At 43.8% G+C, this 18617-nt stretch overlaps 1 protein-coding gene across 7 annotated transcripts in view; it reads left to right on the forward strand.

Annotated features, from left to right (window-relative positions):
- LOC119966295 (tensin-3-like) overlaps positions 1–18617 on the forward strand; it is a 533488-nt gene that overhangs the window by 372782 nt on the left and 142089 nt on the right. For all 7 annotated transcript variants that reach the window (XM_038797763.1, XM_038797764.1, XM_038797766.1 and 4 more), the window contains 3 exons: positions 4202–4314; positions 6487–6547; positions 6709–6784. In XM_038797763.1, the coding sequence (XP_038653691.1) occupies positions 4202–4314; positions 6487–6547; positions 6709–6784 (250 nt within the window). The remainder of the gene's footprint in view (positions 1–4201; positions 4315–6486; positions 6548–6708; positions 6785–18617) is intronic.

Below are 18617 nucleotides of genomic sequence, written 5' to 3' on the forward strand. Positions count from 1 at the left end.
GCATCTTCCCTCCTACCGAAGTTAAGCTAACTGGCCTATAATTACCCGCTTTCCCTACCTCCGTTTTTAAACAGTGGTGTCACGTTTGCTAATTTCCAATCCACCGGTAACTTTGGTATGTATGTGATAGTGAGTTAAACAGACACGGAGATCCTTTATTTAACAAAAATCTGCTGAATGAACTTGCTGAATGCAATGGTTAAAAAGCAAATCCAGGAAAATCTTATCGAGTTTTGTTTGAAAGTGCTTTCTCTCTCCTCCTTCTCAATGTTTTTTCTCGTCTATCGATGCTGAGGTACGATTCCATAGGTGTTGCAAGTCCTTTGTACCTCAGCTGAATGATTCTCCTTGGGTGAACCTAGCAAGTTAATGTTGGAAGCCTGTTCAACCATGGTGGATTGAAAAATGTACCATCAGCTGTATTTGATTCTGGCTATTCTTCCAGAGCATGCTGCCTAGCAGTCTGTAGATAATCTTTGATTACCCTTCTCATGCTAAAATAGTGAGGGCAGTTGTAATGCTCCTATTGTTGCCACATTCAAGACAAATCTCGTTGGCATGGATAGGGAATCAAATCCGGAACCTGCTGTTGGGCAATGAGATTTCAGTTTGTACTTTTTTAAAATCAGTTGCGTTTGTAACCGTGTTTCAATTTGATGCTCCATGTTTGCATATCAGGTTGTCATCTCCAAATAAAGTGAATAAAGAAACTTTCAATAAATGAGCTACTTAAGAAAGCATGCTTACCTTGATAAAGGGTGCCTTTGCATCTTTGAAGTTGACTGTTTTGAATGGATAGCTATCCCAATGGGTCATTTCAGACACACATGGAATTTGGAAGTGAAACTTCTGAAGGATTCCCATGCTAAATAGAATTGGATGTAGATTGTTTTGCTATGCCACTAAATTAAGTGCTGCCAGGATGACTTAAGTGACCTCTTAAAGTACAGCATTGTTGCTATCACTCATATGCCAATATTGGCAGAGGTAAGCCCAGCTTTGTGACATTGAAATAATTGGAGGATTGTGCATGTATTAGTTGTGGATTCCACCCATTAATACAGCTCAACAGGTTCTATAGTTTAAGTTTCGTATTCCAGAACTACTCACTATACTTAAATAATGTAAATGTGAAGATGATATTTTAGGCTATTAATATGAATGTCATATTCAGTATATCTATTCAAAGTATAGATATTTTTGTGACAATTAAGATGCTGGGGAATGGATAGTTAACATTTTAGGTCCCGAGAGTCAGTTTCAAGCATGTCTGGATTGATTTGAGTTAAGCTATTTCTGCAGTGCACCCAAATCTCAAAAGAGCAGAATCAGAGTTGTTTTAAATTTCCCCACACTTGCCATTCTCTAGCTTCTCTAAGTGAGGATGCTAATTAATTGTCATGCAGGACAGTTTTGTGGTGCGGTGTGCTGTTTACCTATTCAGAAAGTGAGTTGAAACGCTCAAACTTATTTGCATAAAAGCAATTCAGCTATGAGACTTTTATTCCAGCAATGCCATCAGATTTTGAAGCCAGCACTCAAATTGAATGCCCTTTGCACCAACCAGTACCTCTGCATATAGAGAAGTAATGTTAATGTTGACTTCCTGAAATGGTGCTCTAAAAGTTTACAGACTGCTTTTATAACGTAAGGATTGCTACTTAGTACTATTCTGGGGGAAACTGTGTCACCCTTTAATTGGGCATTTTAGTTTTCCTTTGCTAACTAACTAGTACATGAAAAGTCTATGCCCAGTCCAGTGAGGACTTCAAAGGAGAACTTGTCTTGGCAGTACATCAGAGAACAGTGGTCTCAGCATTGTGCCCCAGCTTATAAGGAAAATTTGACTCTTTGAAGATTATCGTGACATTTCTATACAGCATAAATCTTGAAGATTGTTTATTTTATTTTCTATGCAGATGTATTATGATATTTCTAAATTTCTGAGTAATAGACATAATATTTTACAACAACATTTTTTTTGTATTTTTAAGAAACCAAGAATGCTTGGAGAAAAAACATTTTCAGACCCAGGCTTTCTGAATGGAGCACTTCTCTGGTTTGGCAGGTCCTCTGTCTCGCTAGGTTTCCCACTAACGTCCACCAACTTTCAAAACCTGTGCTGTTAACATGGTGACTGTGGCTCCCTGGCACCCAAACTAGTCCTCGGAAGCCTGTGGATGCTACTCTTGCATGCCGAGTGTGGCAGCACAGGTTGGACGCCTAAAAGATGCAAAACTTAATTTTAGTCCCTGATGCCCAAAATGCCACAGCCACAATATGTAGTGCTCGCATCTTCAAACAGAGCGTGTGTTGGAAACATAGGGAAGAGGATGCTTTCCCGAATTTACTTTGTACCTTCCTGCCCATAGCACCTTATGCTACTGTGCCCACACTCCTCAGATGGTTGCCAAGTATATTTCTGTCCCCATTTGCTCACGATCTGCCAGGCAACTGACATGACGGGCCTGGGAAATGTAAGCTGGTGTTTATTTTTAAAATGTTAGATTTTGTGTCAGCGGCTGGGTGATTAATGTGACGCGAACTCAAGGGCAAATTGCTGAGAAATTCATGTTAATCTGGGTTTATTTTTACTTGATACTGAGTTAATGATTGCCTACGGGGACTAATTTCACTCTTTAAGCCTGGAATATTTAGCACAGATTGAAGCAATATGGATACTTAAAGAACAGGCAGTATTTTAGCAAAGCAGCTGTTCCACACCCAGAAATGTCGTGCCCAATATAACACTGACTTCAGGCTTCTCTGAAGCTGCACTGGAAAGCTCTGCACCTCAATGTCAGATCCCATCAACGACCAAGATTGAAAGGTCAATCATCAGTAGCGCTTTGGAATATTCTGAACCAGTCTGATTCAGGCAACAAAGTACAAAGGCAGTGAGTCGCCTTGTAACTGTTTGCCTAAAGTCAAAGTTAAACCATGTTTTCATTTTCCAGTAAATGGAAATTCCCCAGATTGTAACCATTACTTGCTGGCTAACAATGCAAGTTTATATTTTTGGAGCTGTCAAAAGATTTTATTGCTACTGCACTCAAAGCAAAACAGTTGTCTGTGAGATCGAAATGCTGAAGTGGATCACAAAACTAGAAAAAGTTGATGAACACCTGGGGAGACTTGGCATTCTGGGAACAGTCTCAAAAATTCCCATTTAGTTTAGCACCAATCATTGTGTGAAGGGTCACAGTTACGTCTTGGGGACACACATCCTAAATTAGGTCACCAGTGTCCATTCTGACAATACTGGAGCTTTTGTGCATTAATGATCTTATTGAGTGGTGGAGTGAGCTTGAGGGGCCAAATGGCCTGCTGCTGCTCCTAATTCGTACAATGGCATTTAGTGCATTTTGGTTGGAGCCCAAGTAATAAATCAGTGATTTTAAGTAAACTTCATAACTTACAAGGAAAATAGAAGGGTCCGTTGAAAACATGCTCAGTCTTTTTGGAACTGCACTAATGGTAACATAGCCTGTTACCACTTGATAGGCTTTGACTCTCAAAAATGACAATGAACCAAGATTTTGAAATAGGTTTTTCAAGGATATGGATGTCCTGAGCAAGCACATATCATAAATTTGACGCCCTCCCGGCTCTTAAAGTGATAAATTACAGCCGGCACATGTTAGACCTAAATTTGACATGACCACAGAAAAACTCTTATTGAAATAAACCATTTTTTATATTTGGTGTTCTATTTTAGTGTAGTAATTAAAGGTCCTGATGCACATCGGTTTGTATCAATGTTTGTACTTTTACATTGGGCAAATATTTCAAAAGAAGAGAGTAAAAAGACCATCAAACCTATGAACTTGGCCCCATACAGTCAGTGACGCAAGCTTGGGCACTCTTTACCATGCTCTTCATCTTTTTTCTGGAAACAAGGATTGTAGTTCGTGCAAGATAAATGCCAGTTTTGCTTTCTGACTCCCTAAGCTAAACAAACAAATTTCAAGAGATCATTATTGCTCATTCTTCATTCCAATCACCTATACTTTATAATTGGAAGGGGCCTCTTTCCTCAAACAGTTTCCTTGTGTATGGCTGTAGTGACTCTTTACCCAGTACATCTCTCAGCTGTTAATTTATGACGCTCTAAGTGCATACACTTTTGTTACTTGAAAGATTGAAGAAAATAATAAGTGTAGCAGGTCAGACTAACTTTACAATGTGTTCTTCCCCTTAGGTATGTCCATTTTTTAAATGGTCTGCTGTCCGGTTCAGTGAAAATGAACACCACTCCCTTATTTCTGCACTTTGTCATTTTGCATGGCATTCCCAGCTTTGATACTGGAGGAGGTAATACTTTGAAATAGGTGAAAAATGGGAAAATTGATATTGAATGACATAACTGTAAAAGGGCAAGATAAGCCCATTTTTTTTTTTCTGAGTGTCTGAATTGCCTCATCGGCATGATTATGTTATACTGTAGTTTGTGGTGCTGAAACTTCATGATTCTTAAGCTGGTTTAGCCAGAATCAGTTGGACAGAACCAGTTGATTTCTCTTCAGAAAACTGTGTGCCGCCAAACTGAAGTTAAAAATGATCAGACTAATTTTAGAAGTGTGATCAAAACGCAAAATTGTTGTTTTGAGGTTTAAATGCCAAATATTTCTCACATGATGAATACTGGCAAAATTGATGATTGTCCTTCAACTAAATTAAAAAGCTGAAAGCACTATGAATGATGCTAATGCTTTATTGGAAGAAATAAACATTTATCTAAAGTCTTGTCTGATTCTTCAGTATTATTGTAAAAATCCTGAGTTTGTCCTTAATTTCGTGAAACTAATCACATCACAGATCATGCAGATTAAAAATAACTTCTGTCAACTGACAGATGGAAAGTTTTGGAGCATTGCTCGTCTCTTACTTCTGACAACTGTGGAACTCTATTGGTTTTTTCCTTCACTGTTGTCTAATCCTCATCAACCATACATCGAAACTGAGGTATACATTGCAGACTTGTAAAAGCATCTAAGGCTGAATTGATGGGTGTAGTGATCTGCATATCTGTATGTATACAGGGGGTTAATGAATAGACATAACAGCTAAGTAATCACTAGATGGCACTAGAGATGGGTATAAAAACAGACTCAAGCAAAGTTCCCGCCTCTTTGTGTGTGTAATGACTAGTGACCAGAGGTAGAGAGAGATAGCTCAGAGTGCAGGTGTTGTTAATCATAGCTAATTCATATTCAATCTTGTTTATTTAATATCTAGTATAAGTGTTGAGAGAGAACAAACTCACAGTTTATTTGTTAACATTACTCAGTAAATTATTTGCTTTAATTGGAAGACTAAATGAAATGAAATGAAAATCGCTTATTGTCACAAGTAGGCTTCAAATGAAGTTACTGTGAAAAGCCCCTAGTCACCACATTCCGGCGCCTGTTCGGGGAGGCTGGTATGGGAATTGAACCCGCACTGCTGGCCTGCCTTGGTCTGCTTTAAAAGCCAGCTATTTAGCCCTGTGCTAAACCAGCCCCTATGAGTGTTAATCAACATGGAGTAAAGGATCATCTTGGTAAGAAGCAAATGAGTAACATATAACATTGGGCATTCCGGCAGATACCTGTTCTGACTCTGGTGGGACCTGAAGACACGATATTCCTGACTTTTTCTGTACTTCTGATACCCCCAAACAAAGGATCCATGATGAGAAGGAGGCAAGGCCAATAACAGTGGCTCCCTTAGCTGGTTGTTCTGTATTCTTGTATCCAGTGTAGGTTTCAAAGCTGGCACACTGGGCCCAGGCATTGAAAAATTACACTGGGGTTTCTAGCACGTATGGCTGGAGGGCCAAGATCTACTCCAAGTTGTGTAGGCAGCCCTTTGCTGGCCCCATGCAGTGCAGCTGCTCTACTCCTTATCCCACCCTGGCTGGGCCTGTTATTGAGAGTGCTGGTGCTCAAGATTGTGATGCAAGTGCCAGGATTGTAGCCAGTGCAAATTTGGAACTTTTGTCTCTAAATCATATTTTGTGCGCCTAGGAAGAGAAATTAATCTTTTCACTAGAATGAGGAAACAAATGGCGAGGTGGCGCAGTGGTTAGCACTGCTTCCTCATAGCGTTGATGACCCGGGTTCAATCCCGGCCCTGGGTTACTGTCCGTGTGGTTCGTACATTCTCCCCATGTCTGCGTGGGTCTCACCCCCACAACTCAAAGATGTGCAGGGTAGGTGGATTGGACACACTAAATTGCCCCTTAATTGGGATAAAAAATGACCTTCCAATTTTTTTTTTAATGCACATTGAGCGCAATAAATTATTTTGCAGAAATCCTATTTCAGGTTTTGTGCATCACGTTACCATTCCTTTGCAAAACTAATTTGATGGTTGGAAGATAATATCGATTTATTATGGTTAAAAGCAGTATATACTTATCCATGCACTTTAATATTTCACTTACTGCAGGCAAACAATATCAAAAGTATTAAATGCAAGAAACTCTCACTTTTTATTTTACAGTTTGTCGCCCATTTCTAAAGATTTACCAAGCAATGCAACCAGTCTACACGTCAGGAATCTAGTAAGTTTTGCATTCACAATTGTAACTCTTATTACTTTTCAGATTTAGTATTGTCACCCTTGTGTAAAGGTCACTGACATGACGGGGTGGATGGCCCCTTTCTGTGTTGTGAAATAATTATATGATTCTGTGACATCTTTCATTTTCCATTTTTTTTTCAGTAATGTTGGGCCAGAAAATCAAAGCAGAATTTGCATTTCGATCGAGCCAGCCCAGCTGCTGAAAGGTGATATCATGGTAAGTTTCACTGAGTGCCACACAACAGAATTGTGGACAAAATTCTAGTTCATGGAATAAAAGGGAAGGTCGGCACTTGAATAAGAAATTAGCTGAATGACAGGAAACAGAGTAGTGATAAATAGTTGTGTTTCAGATTGGAGAAAGGTTTGTAGTAGAGTTCCCCAGGGGGTCAGTGTTTGGACTCTTGCTCTTCCTGATGTACATTAATCACCTAGACTGTGATCTGCTGGGCACAATTTCAAAATTTGCAGATGCCAGGAAGATTGGAAGCATTGTCAACTGTGATGAGGATAGTCTTCAATTTCAAAGGCGTATAGACATGTTGGCTGATTAGGTAGACAAGTGGCAGATGAAGTTCAACACCGAGAAGTGTGAGGAGATTCAATTTGACAAGAAGAATATGGAGAGACAGTATAAAATAAAGGGAGAAACTTTAAAGGAGTTGCTGGAACAGAGCGACCTCTGTGTATATGTGCAGAAGTCATGGAAGATGGCAGGGAATGGTGAGAGAGCACCGAATAAAGGATACAGTATCTTGGGGGTTTGATTAAAAGATGCATTTAGTACAAGAGTAAATAGGTCATGTTGAACTTGTATAATACACTATTTAGGCCTAATCTGGAGCACTGCATCTGGTTCTGGGCACCATACTTAAGAAACGATGTTGAAGCATTGGAGAGTGTACAGAGGAGATTCACAAGAATGATTCCAGGGATAAATAACTATCGTTATGAGGATAGATTAGAGAGTTTTCCTTGCAGGAAATAAATCTGAGCAGAGACTTGATGGAGGTATTCAAAATCCTAAGGGGTATAGACAAGGTAAAAAGTGATAGATTGTTCCCACTCGAGAGCATCAAGGACTAGAGGGCACAGATTCAAAATAACGTGCGGAAGGAGTAAAAGTGATGTGCGAGGGGGGAATAAAATATCCAGAGGGTGTTTGGAGTCTGGAACAAACGTTCTGAGAGTGTTATGGAAGCAGGTTCAATCGAGATATTCAAAAATTGGATTGCTATCTGAAAAGAAAGAATGTGCAAGGTTATGGGGATATGGCAGGGGAGTGGGATGAGATAGAGTGCTCTTCCAGGGCAGCATGGTAGCACAAGTGGATAGCACTGTGGCTTCACAGCGCCAGATTTCCAGGTTCGATTCCCCGCTGGGTCACTGTCTGTGCGGAGTCTGCATGTTTTCCCCGTGTCTGCGTGGGTTTCATCCGGGTCCTCTGTTTTCCTCCCATAGTCCACAGACGTGCAAGTTAGGTGGATTGGCCATGATAAATTGCCCTTGGTGACCAAAAAGATTAGAAGGGGTTATTGGGTTCCAGGGATAGGGTGGAAGTGAGGTCTTCAGTGGGTCGGGGCAGGCTTGATGGGCCAAATGGCATCCTTCTGCACTGTATGTTCTATGTAATCAGTGCATTGATGGCCAAATGGCCTCCTTCTGCCTGTAAAGATTCTGGGCTGGATACTCCGATTTTGAGGCTATATCCGTAGGATCCATGGCATTTTACATGGAAAAATCGGCGCGCCCCAGCACCGATCCGCCAAGCGGCCACATAAAATGTCCGGTCTCCACGAAATAAACAGCCGTAGAGCTGCCGAATCCAAAGCCACGCATGTGCATGTGACAACCTGCAGCGGTCTTGCCATACAACAAAGCGCCAGCCATGCGTGAACCCGACCTGTCAAATAGTGCCCCCCTGGCCACCACCCACCAGGTCCTCAACCCTTGCCGAAGCCCCCCCAGCCAGCAGCATGCTCTGCCTGACTGTGGAAGCGCTGGACACAGTCAGGAGCCGCCTTGCCGGGTTCCTGACCACTGAGACCACACGTCAACTGCGCGGTCAGGAACTCGGCCCATCGAGGGCGGAGCATTGGGGGAGAGCCTTCAGGTGACGTTCTGAGGCCATCCCAACAGTGTGAGCCGCGTGCCGCGATGATGCTGTATTGGAGGGGCCGGAGCATGCGCAACCTGTGTAAAACAGGCGCCACGCTGATTTGGTGGAAAAAATGAATTCTCCGCCCAGTCGCCAATTACGTAATCGGTGTCGGGTAATTGGAAATCCCGCCCTCTGTGAGCCATCAGTATTAAGAATAGTGGCAATAACATGAAAGCAAACATCAGCACAAGGAAACCTTCCTACATTTTGGAAAGAACTGGATGAAAGCATGTTATAATTATTCGTACTATGTGCACAATAGCTGGACTTGTGGATTTGTGTTTCTACATTTACAACTATTATGATTCTTAATATTTGCTTTGGAAGGTTGCAAGTTTCTTCATTTACTGGTTTCTACCTTGGCCCAACAGAGAAGCTGACAGACTTGCTCACTGGCTTCTGACATGCATTATTGGCCCCTCTCCCTTCAATTCCTTCCCTTTCCTTCCCCACAGAGAGTAACTTGACCCTTCAGCTCACGACTCAAAAGTATGACTGAGATAATGAAGTCATTGTGCCTTTGTCTGCTCAGTGTCTGAATAATTTATAATGAGACAAGGATTAAACATTAAACCTTAGTTGATTGCATTTTAACTTACTTTCCTACTCCCACGACACCACAGTTTTGCCACAACACCCTTCACATTCTCAACACACACCCTTCGGAGCTTCCAAGCGCCATTACCTCCCTGTGCCCTGAAATGCCAGAGATCCATTTCCAGTGATCCCAGATCTGCAGACTTCTGAATTCTCTCACAGCCCATGATTCCAGATCCCAAGTCACAGGGCTATCCTCTCAATAGCATAGCCAATGCAATCTGTCTCATCTTTCTGACGCTGCAATACAGAGAACCGACATCCTATTCCTTTTTACCGGCAACATGGAATATCTTCTCGACCATACTCCATTGTAACTTGTGCTTAAAAATGTAGCTGATAACTTCAGATCCATAATTAGCCTAAATTAAAATAGTAATCAGGGCCACTTAACGTGCTCAATCACTGTGACTCAGTGACCCTGATGCTATGTTGTACATTGGTTAAAATAACGCATTGCATGACTCACGGTCTTAAAAAAGAATGTCACAGCCACGATAAAATATGTGTACACACAATTTGCTGGACATTTTTTCACTTCCGTTGAGTTATACAACAGCCAATGATAGCACCACCCTGAGGGTAGGGGAGGTAACTGAACTCATCAACCACAGACGTGTCTCAAACACTGTCTACTTCAGTGGCCTCAGTAAATGTAATCACTTGATTAGATGGAGGCAGGGTCAGCTGAGGCTTTCAAATGGGAATTGGGTTCTTCACTGAAAAAGAAAATTGCAGGGGTCTGGGGGGGGGGGGGGGGGGGGGGGATGTCGGGTGAGTGGCACTAAATGGCACTTCTTCAGAGGACCAGCACAAACACAACAGGCCCAATGGCCTCCTCTGTACTGTAAGCATTCTGTGATTATAAACCATTTATTTATTTGATGGTTGCTTGAACAGTCCTGCTCTTCATGTTATAAAAAGGATATAAAACACAGGGGGAAAAGCAGGAAAAATGTATTATAATGTTATCGGAATTGATCCAGAAAGACTGAACAGGCTGGGACTTGTATCTCAAAGTATACTCAGCTGTGGCCCGATGGCGGCGGTCTTTAAGATGATCAAAGTGATAGGATTGGTGTTGAGAAGACATATTGTGGGCGAGTCCAAAACTAGGGGCTATAAATACTAAATAGTCACTAATAAATCAAATAGGGAATTCAGAAAATGCTTTTTACTCGGGATATGAGTAGAATGTTGTTACAACCATCACAAGGAGTTTTTGAGGTAAATAGCATGGATAAATTTCAGAGGAAATTTTAGATAAACATATGAATGAGTAAGGAACAATAGGGAATGTTAATGGGGCCAGGTGAAGACGAGTGGGGGAAGGCTCGTGTGGAGCTTAAAACACCAGTGTGGACTTGTTTCTTTGCTGTAAATACTATGCAATAATAGTTTCAAGATTTAACCACCTCATATTTAAATATATTTTTATTACCCTGAAAAAAGTACTGTGATTCTTCCTGTGTTATAAAACAGCACAAGATTTCCAAATGTCGCAGCCTCTTTATTCTCATTACCTTGCAGATTAGAAACGACACAGGATAATCCTTAATTGCATGTTTTGTGTTTTCTTGGCCTTCCTCCAGCTCTGACCAATAACAGCACAATCTTACCACACTTATTTGTTTCCCAAATGTGGAATTTCTTCAACCATTTAGCGTGATGGAATCACCATTACCTAGTTGTATCAAGGGGAATGACCTTAGTGTACTGCTGAATAATTGTAAATTTGAGGATTATGTATACAGACTCATCATAGATTATCATAGATTATCATAGAATTTACAGTGCAGAAGGAGGCCATTCGGCCTATCGAGTCTGCACCGGCTCTTGGAAAGAACACCCTACCCCCTACCCAAGGTCAACACCTCCACCCTATCCCCATAACTCAGTAACCCCACCCAACACTAAGGGCAATTTTGGACACTAAGGGCAATTTTATCATGGCCAATCCACCTAACCCGCACATCTTTGGACTGTGGGAGGAAACCGGAGCACCCGGAAGAAACCCACGCACACACGGGGAGGATGTGCAGACTCCGCACAGACAGTGACCCAAGCCGGAATCGAACCTGGGACCCTGGAGCTGTGAAGCGATTGTGCTAACCACAATGCTACCGTGCTGCCCGTGCTCATGAAAACAATTTGGTTAAATTCTACATGAAAAGCTATTTGCTAAGCGTAAAATTTGGAGATTCAGAATAAACCTTGGTAATAGATCGGAAACTGGCTGATGGCTAGGAATCAGTAGATATGTCAGAGGAGTTAATGCAAGGGAAGAAATATTTGAAGCGGCATCTAAAGGTCAACATTGGGCTGTCTGTTTTAAATATTATATTTTGAAACTCGAATCAAATTGGCTCGATTCACAGATCTATCAAAATTGGATGGAAGTTGATTTGGTGACGACACCTCGGGACTTACCAAATAAGCGCAAGAAAATAACCAGGATTTTTCTTCCAGGGAGCAATATGTCTAAAATTTTGCAGAGTGGCTTTGGGCCTCTCTGGCTGATCCCATCAAATTTTCTGGGCTTCGGCTTGCAAAAGAATTCCTACTAGCCCTCGCCGACACACCAGTGAATGGAGTGGGGGAGTTATTGGGCACTCAGCTTTAAAGAACGCAAAAGGAATTTGGAACTTTGATTAGGAAGGAAAATTATTTTATTCTGAATGAATGTACTTGTGGCCCATGTACTGTCACTGCCTTGTAAGATCACTCTGTGATTACCACATTATTTTAATGGCTTTCAAGCAGCACCTGATTCTGCTCGTCTCTGCCCAGCATTAAAAAGAGACTCTTTCCTTGGCTGGAGATTCTAGGACTCGGGTTTGTAGTCTTAGGATAAAGGGGTTTGACTGTTTACAACTGATATAATTTTTTTATTCTTTTGAAATTCTCCGCTTCTAGAGGGCTGTGGGTTGTCCAGTTGTTGAGTATATTCAAGTCTGAGATCTGTATATTTTTGGGCGCTAAGGGGATAGAGGGATATGGGATAGGGCAGGAAAATAGAGTGGAGATTGAGGATCAATGATGAAAAATGGTGGATTAGGTTCGAGAGGCCATTTGGCCTACTCTTATTTTTTTCATAATCTTAAGTGGGTGGATGGACTCATTATTACTAACAGTGGAAATGCAAAAATGTGGAGGAATCTGGGCAGCACGGTGGCAAAGTGGTCAGCACTGCTGTATCACGGCGCTGAGGTCCCAGGTTTGATCCCGGCTCTGGGTCACTGTCCGTGTGGAATTTGCACATTCTCCCCGTGTTTGCATGGGTTTCACCCCCAGAACCCAAAGATGTGCAGGGTAGGTGGATTGGCCACGATAAATTGCCCCTTAATTGAAAAATTGGGCACTCTAAATTTACTTTAAAAAAAGTGGAGGAATCCGATATAATAAGTTCCTCTTCTGAGCCAAAGCAAACATGGCCACTTTGTTATATGTTTCATTACTATGTTGCAATTAAGACCATTTTCTCTTATACAGTCATCCAACACATCTGCAATGTCTTCTGGAACTCAATCTTTCTCTGTTCCTCAAAATTGTTGAGGTCCTAATCTCTTTATTTTCTTCTTCTTTCAAACACTAAGACCCAGATTTTCATTCCTGGGTTAGGCTCACTGAGACGGGGGAGTTCATTGCTCCGCTAACCCAACTTTAAAAATGGCTGACTGAACTTCCAATTTTGGGTCTGGGGGGGAATAAGCTCAAATACAAGTTTGGGCAGGTAACCCCGGATGTAGTGAGAGGTTGGAGACAGGCCTGGTGCGGAGTAGGCAACTCAGACACAGATGAAAAGAGGGCCTTCAAAAAGACCCATTTGAGAGGTAGGTTGTCAATGGTGACATTCCTGTGCCTCATCCTTGCCTTGTCTGGTAAGTGTCAAGCTGTAAATGTTGTCCAACTATTGGATGACCCTGGAAAGTATTGCCCATCTTAGGCTTCCCTTTGGGAGAATTGTCATTGTTGCTGCCTTGTCGAAGTGCACAATGCTGAACCACTGAAAGAATGGACTGAGTCCACAAGACATAGTCATGGAGATGGCACTGTCTTGCCACCACTACCTGGTACAGTTAACATGCAGCCATGCAGTGAGCTGCCAGGACTGAGTGGGTGATTAACAGTGCCATGCGAGTTTTCCCATCCACTTGCCCTCCTGCCACTCATCGATCAGGATGTGCCCACACTTGACCAGGTCCCTCACAGCTGCACACTCACAGCATAACAATGTGACTAAAAGGGTGGTTTCCAATCGTGGTTACAGAGTACACCATGCTACCTTGGAATCACAAGTGCATCATGCGAGGCACCAAGCTTTTGCTCAGAGCCGTTTTCTCCAGCAGACCCGACCAGTATTCAGTGTTGATGTGGTGAAAATGGTTAGTGCATCTAAGCACACAAAAGTGAATGAACGCATTATAATTTTATTGGCTCATGGTCCTTTTCACTTTACATTTTTCCTGATAGAATGTCACATGTGGGGGAAGGGATAGGTCCAGCTGCCTTGTGCTTTCCTGACCAGGATTGTCACGTTTTTGTGGAAGAGGAGACCAGTTCTCACACAAACTGGCCGCTGTAATTTACCTGCAGCAGCTAAGGAAGCCCAGGTTCAAACAGCTGCAGTAGGTGATCATCAGCGCTCCTGTATTCAGTGCAGGGAAAGGTTTAATATCCTGCTGAGTTCCAACAAGGTGAGTAGCTTGGCTCATCCAGACACAGCTCCAAAGGAGAGTGCAAGCTGCAACTAAGGTGCAGGACCTGGTACACATTCTGCTTCAGCTTGGAGGCTTTTATGTGTACACAGCTTATGGAAGTGTGGCCAGAACACATGTGAATGAGCTCTGTGAGTCACAGAGGCACTGAAGAGCAATATACCTCCATGCACTATATCTCAGGCTAACATCAGTTCATGATATTGATGCAGCTGAAAAGGGTGAAGAATGTCACGGAGATGGCCCAGACTGGGGTGGGTCAGCCCGGCTGAGACGCAGCCCATTGAACAGACGGTCATGGAGATTAACAGGGTGCCTGGACGTCTGTCTGTTGATGATGGTGATTCATTGTGAGCAAATGATAAAGGCGGTGTTGAAATCACCTTGTCACATGGTGGAGATTGTGATGTCAGACCACTGAGCACAAGAGAATGTTGGAATGAGAGGGATTGCATGGATAGGGTCATGTCATGAGGGCAGTGTGAGCATGGTTCAGGAAATGACGTGTAATAGCTTACTTTCACCATGAGAAAGGTCATATCTGAAATTATTGTGTCTCATGCAGGTCACAGCTCTAATCCTTCTAAAGCGCAGAAGGAGGTGATGGCGACATCTGTGCACAGTCCCACCCCCAAGGGAGGAAAGTCACAATGACGCTCCAGTGGGCAGAAATGTGGAGACACCTGAATCATGCTTTGGGGGCAGTATTTAGATTATCTCCAGCAGATGTGGGACATCTGGTGGAGTTGTCTGCGGCAGTGGGAGCTCTCAGACTGTGATTTGAAGGGTCCATCCCTGTTAAAAGCTGTACGTTGTCCCCCGGTGGGGGGGGGGGGGGGGGGGCTCAACCGCATGTGCTTCGACTAAGGGAGATTGATCAATCTCATTGGGAGACATGTGCAGTAGCACTCAGACTGGACGCAAGAGAAGAGTCTCAGCCAGGAAAGGGTACACACCACCCTCAGTAAGTTGAATCACTCCGCACAGGGTATGAGCACTGACATCCAAGGCATACATGAGGAACTGTGCACCCTTAACACACTATTGGCCCAGTGGTTGCTGGAACGGACGACTGTTGAAAACCAGCAGCCAGCCCCATCAATCCAACCTGAAGGCCAACATAGAGCAATGGAGGTAATTGAGGAGGGTGAGAACTCCCCAGCACCCTCATCTTCCTCCACCCCCCCAGCCCCCCTGCCAGAGTCCTCGTCTGCTGCACATGTGCCCATAACCACGGCTGCCCATGAAGAAATGCAGAGACCGCACTCTGAAGCAAATCCCCAATGGGAGCTTGCACAGCGACGAGTATTCATCATAGTTACACTTTTCACTTTGCAAATGGAACATTTGAACACTTCTTGAATGTATTTACTTACACTTGTACATGACATGGTGTGTGTTTGTACACCGGAGAGCTCAAAAAGAATGGGAACATTATTAAGGACATTGTTACAAATAATAATGAGGGCGGCATGCTGAGTTCGATGTGCAGTCAACAGGATTATTACCTATTTGTGATTCTTTCAAGGGCTGCTTCTTCCCTGCTCTAGCAAATAGATTTCAGAGATGTTCTTTGTATCTTTCATTGTCCATCCAAGCTTGATTTCAGGGAAGCTCAATGATCAGACTTCATGAGGAAATGCTGGGAAACAGGTTCATCATAAGCATGAATTCTGGGTGCAAGGCATTCACCCACACTGCAGTTATAATAATATAATCTTTATTATTGTCACAAGTAGGTTTACATTAACACTGCAACAAGGTTATTGTGAAAATCCCCTAGTCGCCACACTCCGGCACCTGTTCGGGTACACAGAGGGCAAATTCAGAATGTCCAATTCACCGAACAAGTACGTCTTTCAGGACTTTTGGAGGAAACCGGAAGAAACCCATGCAACATGGTGAGAACGTGCAAACTCCGCACAGACAGTGACCCAAGCCAGGAATCAAACCTGGGACCCTGACGCTGTGAAGCAACAGTACTAACCACTTTGCTACCGTGCCGCCCATTGACCTATACATTGGCCAAGGTGTAGGCATTGCAGCTCAGGAGGTCATGTATCATGCAGGTATCATTGGACATCTGCTGTCCCAGTACTTTGGCTGCATTTGCATTCCAGGGGCGGAATTCCCCGCTCCCGTGTGGCATCGGGAAGGCCGTCGTGAACTCGGCCGAGTTTCACGACGGCCTCGGAGGCCGCTCCTCGCACCCTATTCACCCTCCCCCCAGGGGGCTAGGAGCGGCGCTCCGTAAATCTAGGCAGCGCGCCGAGAATGACGCGACGGCGGCGCCTAAGTGATTTCAGCCGCACATGCGCAGGTTGGCCGGCTCCAACCCGCGCATGCGCGGTTGCCGTCTTCCCCTCCGCTGCCCCGCAAGACGTGGCGGCTTGATATTGCGGAGCGGTGGAGGGGAAAGAGTGCGTCACTTGGAGATGCCAGCCCGACGATCGGTGGGCACAATTGCGGGCCAGTCCCCTCCCGAGCACGGCCGTGGTGCTCACTCCCCTGTCCTCCCCCACAAGCCACAAACGAACCTTTGGCGCCATGTTCACGACGGCAGCGACCAGGTGTAGTTGCTGCCGGCATGAACAGATCGGGAACGTCAGGCCACTCGGCCCATCCGGGCCGGAGAATCGCCGGTCGCTGTGAAAAACGGCGAGCGGCGATCCTCCAAGCGGGGGGTGCCAGGGCGGCGTGCCGTGAATCGCCTGGCCCTCCCGTGATTCTCCCACCCGGCGTGGGGAGTGGAGAATCGCGCCCCAGATGTCACAGGATATGCTTTGTGCAATAGGTAGAGGTCTACGGAAAGTCGCATGTGACTTCCATGTCAGAAACTGGACTATTGGCTGGACTTGATGATGCACAAGTTCTATCAAAGAGTTGCACAGGTATGGGTTCCTCATGAGCATGTTCCTAATCTGCCTGTATGCTACAGCTTACACTCCTGTTAGCCTGTATAGGGTTTGTAGTCCAATGTTGTGTCACACTCAGCATTGTGGGAATGATTTGATTATGAACAATTTTGTGGCATGGGCCTATTATTTACAATCAATGGTGTCCATGTGATAGAACCAGGTTGTGAATGGCTTATTACCATCCGTCTTTGTAATATGATGAACCCATGTGTGAACCTCATACTCATGGATGAAGGCTTTGTTGTGACCACAGGTCACCTGTGCATTGACTGAGTAGAACAGCCTTGGACCAAGGTGTCCGCATGTTGACTAAGGTTCTTTGTGTAAACATGGGTGCAATCCACACCTTGCCCCTGAGGGAAGCATGTTGATGGGGCAAAGGCCATGGTTGCCTGCATCTGAGGCACCAAATCTGTGGGAATTTAAGGTGACTCTCCCACCTGAGTGAACAAGTCATTAGTTAGATCTTAATGTATCTGTGTGCTGTTGACTGGGATATACCAGGCAAGTCTCCTGATGCTCCCTGAAATGACCCTGAGGCATAGAAGTTGAGAGTGATGGTTAACTTCTCAGTCATTGGCAAGACATGGGTTGATGGATTGTGGTTGTTGTGCACTAAGTTAAATATGTCTGTCACCACATCATGGCTTAGCCTCAGATACCTTTGGCAATGGTTCTCTGTCATATTCAAGTAAGATACTCCAGGTCTGTATATCCTTCCCATAGGGAAGCGCCCCTCCTCTTGTTCCTTGCTGCGCGGGCAGTAGCCTTTCCACCCTGTCCTTCTGACCTCTGGCTGCTCACTGCGACTGGAGTCTGGGGCCTCTCTGTGCAAGGCTTCCATGCCCTTCTATGTTCCTTCATATGAAGCGCTCCGCACTTTTTTCCAGCGCAAAGTTTTTACTGGCACCTGGGTGCTAGAATCAGCAGAAACAAAAATAATTGCCCTGACAGAGCAGGAAGCCCACCATCTTATTCACTTGGGTTAAGGGAAGACAGTGGGAATTTGTTTTGTGTTACTTCTGGGGCTGTGAATAAAATTGTTAAGAAATTCCACAGGGGTACCGTACCTTTCCCAAATATGCCAAGTTCAGACCTGCCCTTAGCAGGTTGACTTTGCACACTTCAGGAGACTCACTCCTAGGCTTCCAAATTCCAACCAGAGTGCAGGGAGCAGATGATTTAAATGGCCAGCTGCCTATGTAAAACTTGCACACGCAAAACACAAAAATGGGAAATGCCTTGTTCAGGAGTGGGATTTAGGATTTTTGTGCAATTCCAGAGGCTCTCCAGCATGGTGAAACTATCAGCCCAAAAACCCAATTATGACATTACCAAATCATAATTTCTTGGTTTTCTTTTCTCAAAATTTTCCAACTGGATTGGATTGGATTGGATTTGTTTATTGTCACGTGTACCGAGGTACAGTGAAAAGTATTTTTCTGCAAGCAGCTCAACAGATCATTCAGTACATGGGAAGAGAAGGGAATTAAACAGAATTCAAGAAAATACATGAGAATACATAATAGGGCAACACAATATATACAATGTAACTACATAAGCATTGGCTACCAGTATATTGGTTTTCTATACTATAGTCCTTGACCCTTCTCTATAGCTTTTACACAAAAAGAGTAATGGGCATGTCAGGTGGTT

This window comes from Scyliorhinus canicula, chromosome 5, assembly GCF_902713615.1.
Source record: "Scyliorhinus canicula chromosome 5, sScyCan1.1, whole genome shotgun sequence".
Classification (NCBI taxonomy): Eukaryota; Metazoa; Chordata; class Chondrichthyes; order Carcharhiniformes; family Scyliorhinidae; genus Scyliorhinus; species Scyliorhinus canicula.